The sequence below is a fragment of the Pantherophis guttatus genome, chromosome 7, assembly GCF_059756535.1.
Source record: "Pantherophis guttatus breed Tessera chromosome 7, ASM5975653v1, whole genome shotgun sequence".
In the NCBI taxonomy this organism is placed as follows: domain Eukaryota; kingdom Metazoa; phylum Chordata; class Lepidosauria; order Squamata; family Colubridae; genus Pantherophis; species Pantherophis guttatus.
In genome coordinates, this window is record NC_142069.1 from 35,297,029 (window position 1) to 35,311,169 (window position 14,141).

A 14,141-nucleotide genomic window follows, 5' to 3' on the forward strand; every position below is an offset into this window, starting at 1 on the left:
GACTATTAATCTCAACAGTATGGCTTTTTATTTTTGAGCAAGCAATTTGTGATGGTTTCTCCAAAACGTCTTAAAAAATATCCAGATATAGCCAAGTGTCTTAATATAAATATATATATTGAAGAGCCCAATTTAATCTATTAAAGGGATTTATAATCTACTATCCTGAATTTTAGAATATAAAGTTTAAAAATCACATATTTCCCTTTCAGACTTTCATGAAATATGTTGCTGAATTTGAATACTTCAGCTTCAAGAAACCTGGCTAAATAACAGCTTTTTTAATAAGTAGATATAGATGTTTGCAGCAGTTCCCGGAGCAGGATGAGACAGATTATGTGGTAGCTTAATGTCAGGCAAAAGCAATCAGAATAACTCTGGTCAAAGTAATTTAATGTTGTTCTCCTAATTACAAGAATCTTGCTAGACTAACTGCATTTTCTTGAGAACAGGAGATAAAGGTTTCAGGAGTCTGGCCTCTTCCTCCCATGAAGCGACTGTAAACTAGCCAGCCTCTTTACTCCCTCCTCCATTCTACCTAGGGATTCCACCACACCTAAGCATACAGATTTCAACTGACCTATGTTCAAGCATTATAGTTAGACCCAGTGGGGTGCTTGCTATACAACATCTGTGCAGTTAAAACTTCATAATGTATTACTAATGGTCAAATTCTACTCTCTATCTGGCTCAAAACAGGTTCCAATTAAACAGCTTATGGGCCAAACTTGAAACATACAAAAGTACCTTTATGCTTAATAATCCCTGTTTATGTAAATTTCGGATAACTTAAAAACATTGGTTTGGGTTAGCGATGAGACACTTTTTATTCAGTTCCATCAATACCTACAAACTAATTATAATTTCCTATGTATCAACCCAGTAATCTAAATATTCAAAAGTGGATTGCAAGATTGTGTTTATTATAGTTAGCCAACTACATTTATATCTTTTGAATGGATCTATCAGCAATGATTTCTCAGACAAATTGTCCCACTGGGTTGGCTCAAGACTTTCCTTAATTGATTAGACTTTAATCTTATCAAATTCAATAACTTGTATAAAATCTTTTTCTACTTAATTGGCCTGACAGAGATCATCTTCTGGTATCACTATTATAAAACTTTTCAACAACTGTTTTCTAGATACACAATCTACTCCAGTTTTGGAAATGGACTGTCAAATGGACTCAGCAATTCAATGAACAAACTTTTCAGCTGCTTCTGTCTGGAACAGCACTGTAATTTTATAGTTAAAAAGAAGTCTGGGAATTCTCTTCTGCACTCACCCAACTGAATTAGTTATTTTAGCCAATGTTCTCCATCTAGACAGCAAGGAAAAGAAAAAAAAATGAGAACAAGGTTTATCTTTCTGAGCCCTGGTTTAACATGGAATGGTTTCAGACCAAAAATAAACTGAGTAGAAAATCAAATTATATAGAGAACCCAGCTGAACGCTCAGCAATTGATAACAGCATTTCAAGCCAGAAATCCCATTATATTCTTGTGCCTAATAGCTTTTTATCCAATTGATACGTCACTTTCATTTTCCCACCTCTTCTTACCTGAATCTGCATGGGAGGACAACTTTACAGCATCGTCTTCACAATAAGAATCTCCTAAATTTGAGTCAAATGTAAATGCTAACCTGCTCCCTTATTAGGCTCCAGTTTTAAGTGCTGAAATAAAAATACTTATAAATCAGCTAAAGTCTGGTAAATCTCCAGGCAATGACTTTATTATTCCTGAAACATTACACAATAATTTGGAATAATGGGCCCCAGTTTTTGTTTCCCTATTTATCTATATTGATTGCACTGTGTAAATCCCAAAAGACTAAAGGTTAGCCTTAATGTAGTGCACATTTATATAAAGGGCACCCAAGATCTGTATAATTAGCCTTATTGGCCTTTCAACTATAATAAGCAGGCTCTATAGCAGACACTTAAGACAATAAATTAGTTGACTAAATCAACCTATAGCATATATTGTCAGATGAGCAAACAGGCTTTAGGAGCAGGCATTCTATCTATGGACATGCCCTTATATTTAACACCTGACTGAAACAATGCACATATAAAGCAGGTTCAATATTATATGCTTCATGTATTGATTTTAGGTCCATATTTGATCTAGTTTCCAGAGCACGGCTATGGATTAAGTTTATGAATTGTAATAGAATGTGCATCTGCAGGAGTAGTAGGGGAGAGTTTTGGCAGCACATAAGTCTCCCAAAAAGAGACCCAAATTAAGAGACTATGCAGTCCTAGATTGGATGTTGGAGGGAGGAAAGGATTCAATATAGCCTAGAATCTCTCAGGATATGCCTAGTAGGTTAGAAAGTTATAGCTTTAGTTTGGCAAAATTTTGTCCATTAGGTGTAAGCAAATGGATTTTGTCCATTATGCGTAAGCAGGTGTAAAGGATTGGGCTCAACTGGACTTCACAGTGTCATCTCTGGACTTGGGCCTGATATGAATACTGCCATTGACAGACGGTTATTATTGCTTATGTGAACTCTTTATAAGAATTCTAGAATCTAAGTTTGATGTAGTATGCAAAGGCAGCATACTAATGAGATTCCAACGACAGAGGAATGAGGCAGGGATGTATTTTAGCCTCCTTGCTGTTTAATCTGTACGTAAGTCCACGTATGGCAAAAAAAAAAAAAAATCAATTAGACTATCAACCTCCAAAACTAACAAACAAAAACACATATTGCAACTTTGTTGTATGCAGATGACATGGTACTTCTATCTTAAATGTTGTTGTTGATGATGTTATCCATTCAGTCCTGTCTGATTCGTGGCAATTCTATAGGCTAGCTTCTTCCACATCTTCTGATCTGGCACTAATTGAGTTTTTCTATGCTTTGGCTGGCGTCATCTAGCCACCATGTTCTTTGATGGCCTGGTTTTCTTTTGCCAATAGTTTTTCCAAGCCTAATTGCTTTCCCCAGTGAATTCCCCATAGGACATGGCCAAAATAAGCAAAATGCAGTTTAATGATTTTTATCTTCTAATGACATGTCTGGAGTTATATGTTTCAGTACTTTCACGATAGTCCCTGTGCTGCCCAAGGAATATGCAGGAGCCTTCTCTAGCACCAAAGCTCAAATGAGTCATTTTTTTTTCCTATCCCGCTTTTTAGAGTCCAGCTTTCACAACCATAGGGTAGCTATGGGGAACACAAAGTATTGATTAACCTACATTTAGTTGCCAGGTTGATATCCTTGCTTTTTCATATTTGATTCATGTTCATTTCTGCTATGCGATCCAGTGCAATCAGATATTTTATTTCTGGGCTGGATTCACCACTTTGAGCTATCTGCAATACTAGGAAAGTGAATTTTTCTATGCATTCTATCTGTTCACCGTCAATTTCTATTTTGTTTCCATTCCTTGCAGTGATCATGAGCTTGGTCTTTTTGAAGTTCAGAAACAGATCAAAATTCTCACTTTCTTTCTTGATCAGATGTTCCATGTCTTTCTGTTTCTGAGAGTTGTATCATCAGCATATTCAACACTGTTAATGTTTCTTCCACCAATCTTTACTCTGTTTTTTGATTCTCAAGATCTAACTTAACTCATTATCATTTTGGGATACAAGTTGAATAAGAAAGGGGAGAGAATGTAACCTTGCTGCACACCTTTATCTTAAACCAAACCGGTGTCTCAATATAGTGTTTGCACAGTGACCTCCTGATTTGTGTACAGTGATTGCACCAACTTGACAAGATGCATTGGTACCTTCAGGACTTAGAGAACTCTCCATAGCTTCACATGATCAACACAAATGAAGTTTCTTATAGTTGATGAAGCACATGTAAATGATCTTTGTTATTCACAGTTTTTTTCCATTATCCAGCACAGATACGCAATATGGTCGCAGGTGCCACGACAACCCCCCCTTTGGAAGCTGGCTTGGACATCTGGTAATTCTTTTGATGATTGGTGCTAGACATTGTTGAATCATTTTAAGCAGAATCTTGCTGAAGTGAGGGATGAAAGCAATTGTGTGATAATTGGAACAATCTTTAGCGTCACCCTTTTTTGGCAGTGGAAGAAGCATTTGTGAGACAGATATTCTTTGGAGCTGAAAGGTATTTCCAGATCACACTTTAAGTATCAGAAAATTTGCCTGGTTCACAACTCCCTCCAAAAATTGGCTATTTTGCAAAGTTTGGGCAAAGGAAAAAAGGTATAAAGAAAAAAAATAACACAAATCTCAAACACACCATGGGAAAGTGTTAGGTAGAAAAGTCTGTTCAGCTCAGTTGGGAATAGGGGATGAAAAAAGAGCAATCTGAAAAAGAGAACAGCTGGGCACCAGAAAAACCCGACCTAGGAGGGCATGCTTACAACCAACGGGAGGAAAAGCGCACGGAAGTGGAAAAACAGCCCCGCGCGCCGTTCTCCAAGCTCTGCGAGCGCTTCTAAGCAACGGGGCGCGGAGGCCTAGCCTGGACGGTTGGCAGCACGTGTCTTCCCCGGCGCGCGGCTAGGAGGGCTTGCGTTGTGTTAGGCTGAGGAAGGAAAGCAGCCCTTCAGGTTGGCGAGCCACCGACCTTAGACCACCCGGGAGGTGCTTTTCTTGCGGCCGCTGTTTCTCAAGGGAAGATTCTGTGCCACCTCTTCCTTCTATTTAGCCCCGGATATTGCTAGCCCTCGAGTGGGCCGAATTATCATGCCGGCGACTCGCTCTCAGCCCGATCTTGGCCCTGACGTAGTCAATCAACGTTTCACCACCCTGGACTATGTCATCTTTTCAACAATGTTGCTTTTGTCGGCTATAGTCGGCGTATTCTACGCCTTCGAGGGAGTCCTAAAAAATCACAAGGACTTTCTGATGGCGGGTCACAACCTAAGTTTTTTGCCTGTGGCATTTTCCCTCGCGACCAGCTTCATGTCGGCCTCGACAGTGCTGGGAACTCCGGCCGAAGTCTACCGCTTCGGAAGTGTTTTTCTCCTCTTTGCTTTCTCGTACGCCATCGTGGTGGTGATCAGCGCAGAGGTGTTCCTACCCGTCTTTTATCGCCTGAGACTCACAAGCGTTTACGAGGTCGGCAGAGTAGCCCTACTCCTACGCCGTGGCAAGCTAAAATTTACCGCACACGTTATTACGTCATAACTATAGACTTTCTAGTTTAATATTAAAACCTTTCCAGTATTTTGCTGGAGCTGGACTTGTAGATTAAGATTTCGCTTGGATAATGAGATGGGATGGGCGGCATATAAACTTAATAAATACAGATTTCTGTTTTTTTCTCAAGCTGAGTTTGCAAGATAAATGGGTTTGTCTATCTAATTTTCATATTGAAATTGCACGGAGACCCAACCGGAAAGGTTTTAATTTCTGAATCTTTCTTGGATTTCAGCCAGTGGTTTATTTTAAATTTACAAATAGTGAAATGCAAAATGTTTCGGAACTCCTCCATCTAAATTCCTATTTCTTTGAGAGGTCCATCTGTTGATCATTGGAGCAAGTCCTATGTCAATTGCTATTAGCAATTGCCATTTGTAAAGTATATACGTACAATATATATTTTTCATTGATAATTTAAACCTCTCCGTGCTTTTTTCAATTCTATTAAAAATCCATTAACCAACCATTGGCACAATATATGGTTAACTAAATTAACTAATTAGTTAATTCACTAGTTAATCTAATAAATTAACAACAATGGTAAAAAATAAACTTGTTTCCAGTTATCTAAAGCTGAAATTAATTTAAAATGAAACCAGGTTTCTTGGAACTCAGTGGAATTTATTATATTGCAAAAATAATACCTTAGAATAATTTAATTTTCTGGCTTCTCTTAAAATAAGTGCTTTAATTTTTGTTCCAAAAGCATAATTTATCAAGATTCCCTAAAAAAAAGATGTCTTTTAAAATGGGAGCAGTATGGATATATTATTGATTTCCTTCTCCCAATTGTGTCCTTGTTTAGTTTTTTAGTCATCTCTGTTTATGGGAATAAAATGCAATCTTTTCACATGGCTCCCCATTCTAAAGAAACTAATATTTGATTCTAACCCATACCAGCCTTTGGAATATAGGAGTGGAATAATCTATTTAGACCCCTAAGTAAATATACTACTAAGGACAATAATCCCAAATAAAGTATTTCAGGAAGATGGCTAGCTGGCCTCCACTTGAACCATATCCAGTGAAAGGAGCACTGCACAAACTTTTTCACTCTTTCAATTGGAATCTTCCTGTAATTTAAATTTGTTTTTATGTCTTGCACTATGAAATGAAAGAGAACAGATCTTAATTTTCTCATTCACCCTTTAGAGTAGCATATTCTCCACTTTTATCAAGTATGATGTCCAGAAGGACATGCTACTCAAAGTGGGATCTGATCATAGCAGAATAAAATGGGATGATAATTATGTGCCACAATTTGGAAAGTATATTTTTTGTTGGTGATCTTAAAATTGTTTTTGCCTTTTTTCTGGATTCATGGTACACTGTAGTCATTTTCTGCTTATAATCATTATTCCAATATATTTTTTATAAGTACCAAAACCAAGGTAAGTATCACCCTTCCTCAAGATACCTCCATTGTAATCTGCAACTATTCAGAAAATATTTGATACTTCACAAGCAAATTCCTTTTTTTCCTCTGATTATTCACTGATAAATTTGTGGTATTTCTTATGTTGGCTTTCTTGTTAAAATTTGGGCATTAGAACTTCTTTGCTCTTTTCCTTTTGTACACTGCATTTTTCTGTACACATTTATTTTGTTTTAATAACTTACCTCTCTTGCAGTACTTGGAGCTTCGGTATAACAAGTATATGCGTATTCTTGGAACAATGATGTTTATAATACTAACGGCAAGTAGAAGCACAAAATGTTATTGATTATCTTTAAATCTTATTTAAAGTATTATAAACAGTAGTTTTTAAATGCAGTGTTATTTATTTACAGATAATATATAGATTTGGTATTATAAATGATATGCCCCTAGTTTAAAACTAAATTGGCTTTTAATGAGAATTTATAAAGGGTCATATTTATAAGAAAAGGCAGGTTCCATATATAATCTCTCATATATAAAAAGTATGGAAATGGGGCACTAAAGGTATATTGAAACTATGGTAATAATTATTCTAGTACTATTGGTTCTTAATAATAAGAACTTGTTCTTAAGTCATCATATAAGCTGGTTTCTTCTTTTACTTGATCTGAAGTAAAGATCACCCTATTGTAACTCTTTGGGTACAGAGAATTTACTATAAGAAATCAGGTGTAAAAATAACAGTTGCTTAATGAAAAATACAAAGGTGTAATGGGGTCTTACAGTCTGGTTTTTCTTCTCATCTTGAATTAATATTGTACTGGTCAAAACTAATTTTTATTACAGTAAATTTACATAATAATTATTGGTTCATATTATATTCAGTATAAACTAAGATAAAAAATATTTATGAGGATACTTATATGCTCATGCTTCTTTCTTTCTGTTATTTCTCCAGATATTATACACCAGCATTGTTATATATTCTCCATCACTGGCTTTGAATAAAGGTACTGTGAACATTTATATCCACACTAGGATCTAATGTTCTAACACAGAAAAAGCTGCATAACCTAGAGATACAACTTTATTGAGCTTGGAACAAAAAAAAAAGATGACTATGTAAACAAAACATAGTAGCAAAAAATAATTACTGCAGGAAAAGTCAGAATGTGTCTAATTCACATCCACAGACCTACTTTTGATTTATTATAAAAAAACTTGTTGAGAGAAAAGTTTCCAATTAGTTCATTGTTTTATTGAATTTTATGTAAATTAATTATTCAGATTTTCTTTATTACTTAGAGAACTTTTATGGCTGCCTACTTCATTTAATAAAACAAGGTGACTCACAGCAATCCATAAATTCATAAAATTAACTTTATGTGAAATGTCCATCAGTTATGTGAAAAAAATTGTTGTTTTGTGATCAATTTCCCCCGTCCTGCAATACTGTTATATAATTTTATATTAAAATCTATTTATGGATTTCTGCATTTCAAGTTTTACATTACATGTAGTCCACAATGTTCAGTGACCATTTGAAGATACAAAAGTGCTGAATGAGTAGTAATTTCAACCAGATCTCAAAACTCTGGCCATCAAGTAATCACCATTTGTTGGCTTCCCACAAGCAAATCCAATGGAGAAGCTGATAGCAAGACACTCCCACACTTTTTCTCTTGAAGATTTCTACAAAGGAGTATGAGATCCCAGGAATCTCATATTTTGTAGTATGCACTCAGGCAGAAACAACCTCTTCCCCCTCCCAGCTACACTCATGTTTTATAGTAACACCTGTTCATAGCATGCATGCACTTGTATGATTCTGCAACAGCCTTTCCCCAGTCCACATGTACTTGTTCCTCTCAGCAGCATCCCCTCCATTACCTGTTCACAGTTGCATTGGGGAAGCATCATCTTCTCCCCAGCCTGCACACACTCACAGCTTACAGCGGTACCCTCTCCCACTCTGCAAGCACTTGCTCCTTGCCACAGCACTGTCTCTCCAGCATCCCTTTGTCTCTTCTCACTCTAATAAGTTCCCTGCTTGTGAGCCACTCAGAACTTGCAACTTTCTACTGGTTTCCCCATTGTCTTTGTTTATGGGAAGTTTGCAGGAAGTCGGAAGTCACATTCATGTGAGGTCCTCACTTAATAACTTGGGATCCTTGTTTAATGATGACAATAAGCACTGCAGGGATTGCTTTTGTTAAGCAAATACGGTCGTGTGCCATCACACTTTACAAACGCATTGCTTAGTGACAGTCTCTCAAAATAACGAATAAAAGTCTTATGGGAAGGTGGACCGAAGATAAATTTGCCTTTCATTCATACAGCAAAGTCTATGCTTGAGAGAAAGATGTGTACTCAGCTGAGACACTAACTGCCTACCTATGGTTTTCTATTAACTAAGAGGTTTTCAATCTATGTATGCACTTCATACATTATAATTTATGGTTTTTCTTATGTGTGTCTGGTTTATCTTTCCTTTAATTAATTTAAATATATTTCTTCTATACTATCCTAGAAATATTTCAAAACTATCTTTTTTTTTCAGTTGCAGGATTTCGGTTGTGGGGATCAGTAATAGCAACAGGATTAATCTGCACCTTCTGCTGCTCAGTAGTATGTTAAAAATCTCTCTAATTCACATTTTCTAAATTATTAGTAAAACAATCCAAGTCTATGGAGATTCTCAGTCATCCAGGTCATGATTGTCCCAAAGGTGCTTTTTTCAAGAGGCAACTGGACTTTCTGGTTTTTTTTGAAGACGTTTCACTTCTCATCCAAGAAGCTTCTTCAGCTCTGACTGGATGGTGGGAAATGGAAGCATTTATACTCCTTGCAGACAGCTGGTCATTTGTATTCTTTTAGCAGATCGTTAATAGACCTATTTTTAATAAGGTACCGTATATGATGTCGTATCCCTCCTCCTCTGTTGAGACAGGGCTGTTCAATTTTGACATAAATGGCCTCTTTAGCCCCTCTTTCAAACCAGCGATCCTCTCTGTCCAAAATATGGAATTTGTTGTCTTCAAAAGAGTGGCCTGTGTCTTTTAAATGCAGATGGACTGCTGAATCTAGTCCTGATATGTTTGTTCTCCTATGTTGTGCCATGCATTTATAAACCACTTCATAAATGCATGGCACAACATAGGAGAACAAACACTGCTTTTAAGGGCCTGAACTTTTCATCATGTAATCATTTCTGTATTATATAAAAACCAATCTATATACAAATATTTTTCTGTATTAATATTGTAATATAACGTAATTAGAGAAAAAAGGCCTCCAAAAGAGTATCATGAATACAGGAGCTTGTCATTGTTTTCAGAAAAAGAAGCTGGTATTATTTAGAATATGAATATTAATTTATTCAGTTGAAACAAATCTGAATACTAGCATGTTCCGTGTTTCCCCGAAAATAAGACCATGTCTTATATTTTTTTGAACCCTGAAATAAGCGCTTGGCCTTATTGCCATGCACTCAAAAGCCCATAAAATAAGCAAAAGTCTTATTTTGGGGGAAACAGGGTAAATGAAAGCTCAACTTTTTAAAATTTTCTTTTATAAAGGCAAATTGATGTATACATGATCTACAGTATGCCAATACTTTTATATTTAGTGGGTAGTTTGTGCAAAGATCAGATTTCATATGCATGTTTATATAAGCAGAACATATATTTTACTATAGGTTATATCTCTTGTTTCCAACTAGGGTGGCCTAAAGGCAGTAGTCTGGGCAGATGTTTTCCAATATATACTGATGATAATTGGTCTGGGAGTAGTATTTGCAAGGGCTGTGATCATTAAAGGAGGATTTGGCCCTATTCTACATGATGCTTACCAGGGAGGAAGATTAAACATTTGGGAGTAAGTATTCTTTTGCATGGAAACTAATAAAAATGCAACGTTTTATTAAAAATATTAAAAGTTTTTTAAAGTTTATGAATTTGTATTTGAACTAGTGGACAAATGATATGAATCTTACTCATTTTAAAATAGCAAATTAACAAACTAAATAATAATAATAATAATAATAATAATAATAATAATAATAATGATATTTGTGATACATTTTTAAATGTTCAGTTGGCTGAGTTTCATGTTTAATGAAATAATAATAATAATAATAATAATAATAATAATAATAGTATGATTGATAGATTAACAACAGATTCTACTTTACCCTCACCCTGCCCCTGCCCTTTCCATCTGTAATTGGATCATAGCATTTGCTCGTATTAATTTATTTATGTTTTTAGGATATCTATACTGTATATATTTTTTATGATTATACTGTAAGCCATCCAGAGTTGCCCTGTGGTAAGGGCTTGTCTCTTCACCTAAATCTTCTATATATGAATGCTAGATTAAATTAGAGAGTGGTCTTTCTTAGTGATAACTGTTTGTATTAAAAGAAATAGAAGATATTCTTGAATAACAACTCAGGAAGAAGAGTTTCTATCTTATTTAGACTATCTGTATATGAGCAATAAAAAATACATTGAGTGTTTTGAAAAGGAGGCTTAGTTATCAAGGTTAAGTATTTTTATTATCCTAGTAAGTTTATAAAGATTGACCAGGAATTTTTGTTGGACTGTATGAACCATAGCAACAGGATTCTTTTCTTTTGAAATTTAGAAAGTAAAATGTCTAAAAAATGTTAGCAGTAATGCCAAAGCTGTAATTAATTGTACAAAAATTCTAAATCCTTGCCACTGCCCTTTAATGATGAGATGTGACTGACTCAGGTGATACTCACAGTATGTTGACATAACAAGTATATCCTGTGAAATGCCACAGTCACTATTTCAAGGATTTATAGGTAGTCCCTCAGAGAAAACTTTCTCCCCGAATAGTTTTCAGATCTGTACTGTGTCTTGTGTGCTAAGTTCAGAAATTAGTCTTCTCTACAGCCTTTTCCAGAAAGCCATAAGATATATTTTTGCCAATGCATAGTCCTTCACCTTTCCCGTTTGAGCCAAGTAATATTTTCTCCAACTTGCAACTGCGAGAGAGAAAAAATGGCAACTATTTGGAGTTCCACACCTATCTTTGGGGAACAGAGAATTTTGTACTATTGTAATACGTTATAGGCAAAATAGAAGCTTGTGATAGATGATTGTATTGGTTTGATAGCATGAGAAGTGTCACTTGTAAGACTGACTTTTTAAATTATTTATAGTTTCTATATTTATACTGGGGGAAAAATGAATTTTTATTGTTCAATAGTCCTTTTTTTTTGACTAAATTCTCAAGTTCTTTCAGTGACAATATTTAAATTATTTTCTTAAATTTTCTACGAAGCTTTAACCCGAATCCTTTGAAAAGGCACACTGTGTGGACTGTTGTGATTGGTGGCACTTTTACTTGGGCTGGAATGTATGTAACAAATCAAAGTCAAGTTCAACGATATTTTGCTTGCAGATCACAATGGGATGCCAAATGGTAAGTCTACATATTGTAAATGCATTGTTCCAATCCAAACATCCTTGTAATAGGATGTGTGTGTGTGTGTGTGTGTATGTGTGGTGGTTGGATAGCTTAGTGGTTAGAACACTGCCTTTGATGTGGGATACCAGGGTTCAAATCCCTTACCACTAGGTGTCCTTGGACAAAACCCAAACGCTTCACCTTCCTACCTAGAACCTAGAATTGATGGACTGCTGCTACAATAGTAGATCTAATGAGAGAGGATATATAGCAATAGCACTTAACTTATATACTACTTTACAGTGTTTTACAGCCCTCTCTAAGCGGTTTACAGAGCATATTGCCCTCAACAATTTTGGGTCCTCATTTTATCCACCTCAGAAGGATGGAAGGTTGAGTCAACTTTGAGCCTGGTAAGATTTGAACTGCCAAATTTCAGGCAGCCGACAGTCAGCAGAAGTAGCCTGCAGTGCTGCACTTTAACCACTGTGCCACCATGGCTGTATGAAACATGTGGGAACTATGGATGCACAGAAGACCTGTATCCACATACCATCTGAGAAACAGCTAGTTACACAAAGCTTTAATATAGTGAAGAGGAAGCTGTTCTCACAACTTGAGATAGATCCATTACACATTACATCCCATACTCAAGAAGACCTGGAAAAACAACTGGATGTGCAGCCAATCCCTGAAGCTGGGATGTCACTACCACCCTCTCCATTACAGAGCACAACAGCTGATAGGAGACATAAAGATCATGGATAAACTAGCTGCAATCAATCCTCGAGACTGATTGCCAAGGCTCACTGAGAAGTAGTATCGGATAGTATTCTAAAAGAGGCTGTTCTGCATAGGCTTGAACTGCACAGCTAGATAACCACAAGGGCTGAATATGGATATATGTTCAAGAATGGAACTACCATCAGTTACTGTCTGTACATGGATGAGTAAAACTCCATCTGTGCATGCATGGGATCCAGGCAGCACACAAAACCACCCGTCCCCATCGTCCGCAGAAAAATCACCGTCCATGGAACTGATCCCTGGAGCCCAAAAGTTTGAGGGCTGCTAACCTAACAGACATATAGCCCTAAACCCACAGTCACATGGAAACCATGAGGATGAAGCAAGGAAAACAGTAACATCCAAGTATCACCAAAGGATCAGACAGGTTTTGAAGAGCCAGTTGTATGGGAAGAACAACTGTCAACATGTACATCCTACCAATCATCAGATACCCTGCTGGTATAGTAAGCTGGCCAAAGAAGTACATAATAATTTAAAACTATAAAAGGAAAGCACTAATACTTCATATTTTGCTCAATGTAAAAGTATTACAGCATATAAATGTGGCATACTTCTATGATAGTGTAATTTTAGAAAGAAAATTTTCTAATCTTCCAAACATTTATTCAATTTTATTATAGTGCTCTATATCTGAATCTTGTGGGCCTCTGGATAGTTCTGATTTTTGCATCACTGGATGGATTATCAATGTATTCAATATATAAAGATTGTGATCCATTGACATCCGGAATTGTATCAGCCCCAGATCAGGTTTAGTATTTGGTACAAGTGAAATAATTGTCATTTGGATTTGTTGTATCTTTTCTTTGCATCTCCCATGTAAATAATTTATGGTCATATTATTTTGGAAAAATTAAAATGTTTATACCAAAAATGTACTATTTTATTAGAAATAGATGTAAATCCATGAAGGAAGAGAATGATGTATTCTGGAGTGGGGAGAAACTTAAAATATATGTATTTTGTGAAAAGGGAAAGGGAAAGGGGAAGGAAGGAAGGAAGGAAGGAAAGAAGGAAGGAAGGAAGGAAGGAAGGAAGGAAGGAAGGAAAAAGAAAGAAAAAAAGAAAGAAGAAAGAAAGAAAGAAAGATAGATAGATAGATAGATAGATAGATAGATAGATAGATAGATAGATAGATCCAATCTAGGTCAGTCATTGGGACCAGAGGTTTACTCTTCCTCTGAGAAATACCTCTGGTCCTGGTGACCGACCCAGATTGGATTTTATAACATTATCCTGGGACATGTATATTTGCTTCATTTGTGAAGTGTTTTTAAATGTATCTGATGCAATATAACAACTACTGTTAACATGAATGATGGCTTCTCTCTGTTTGGTAGCTAAAATAAATTAAAGTTTGTTTAAGA

The 14,141-nt window shown here is 36.0% G+C and overlaps 1 protein-coding gene and 1 long non-coding RNA gene across 2 annotated transcripts in view; one reads left to right on the forward strand and one right to left on the reverse strand.

Moving 5' to 3' along the window:
- Positions 1 to 13: 13 nt before the first annotated feature.
- On the reverse strand, positions 14 to 5,055 carry LOC132712590 (uncharacterized). The gene is made up of 2 exons (XR_009623232.2): positions 3,209 to 5,055; positions 14 to 1,324 (listed from the first exon to the last, which is right to left on the reverse strand). It is a non-coding gene; the product is annotated as an uncharacterized LOC132712590 (long non-coding RNA).
- Positions 4,496 to 14,141, forward strand: part of LOC117655579 (sodium-coupled monocarboxylate transporter 1-like) — a 29,234-nt gene continuing 19,588 nt past the window's right edge. Inside the window, exons 1-7 of the mRNA XM_034403162.3 lie at positions 4,496 to 5,060; positions 6,776 to 6,841; positions 7,484 to 7,535; positions 9,086 to 9,153; positions 10,247 to 10,401; positions 11,839 to 11,979; positions 13,395 to 13,524. Coding sequence (XP_034259053.1) covers positions 4,686 to 5,060; positions 6,776 to 6,841; positions 7,484 to 7,535; positions 9,086 to 9,153; positions 10,247 to 10,401; positions 11,839 to 11,979; positions 13,395 to 13,524 — 987 coding nt within the window. The 5' untranslated portion in view covers positions 4,496 to 4,685. The remainder of the gene's footprint in view (positions 5,061 to 6,775; positions 6,842 to 7,483; positions 7,536 to 9,085; positions 9,154 to 10,246; positions 10,402 to 11,838; positions 11,980 to 13,394; positions 13,525 to 14,141) is intronic.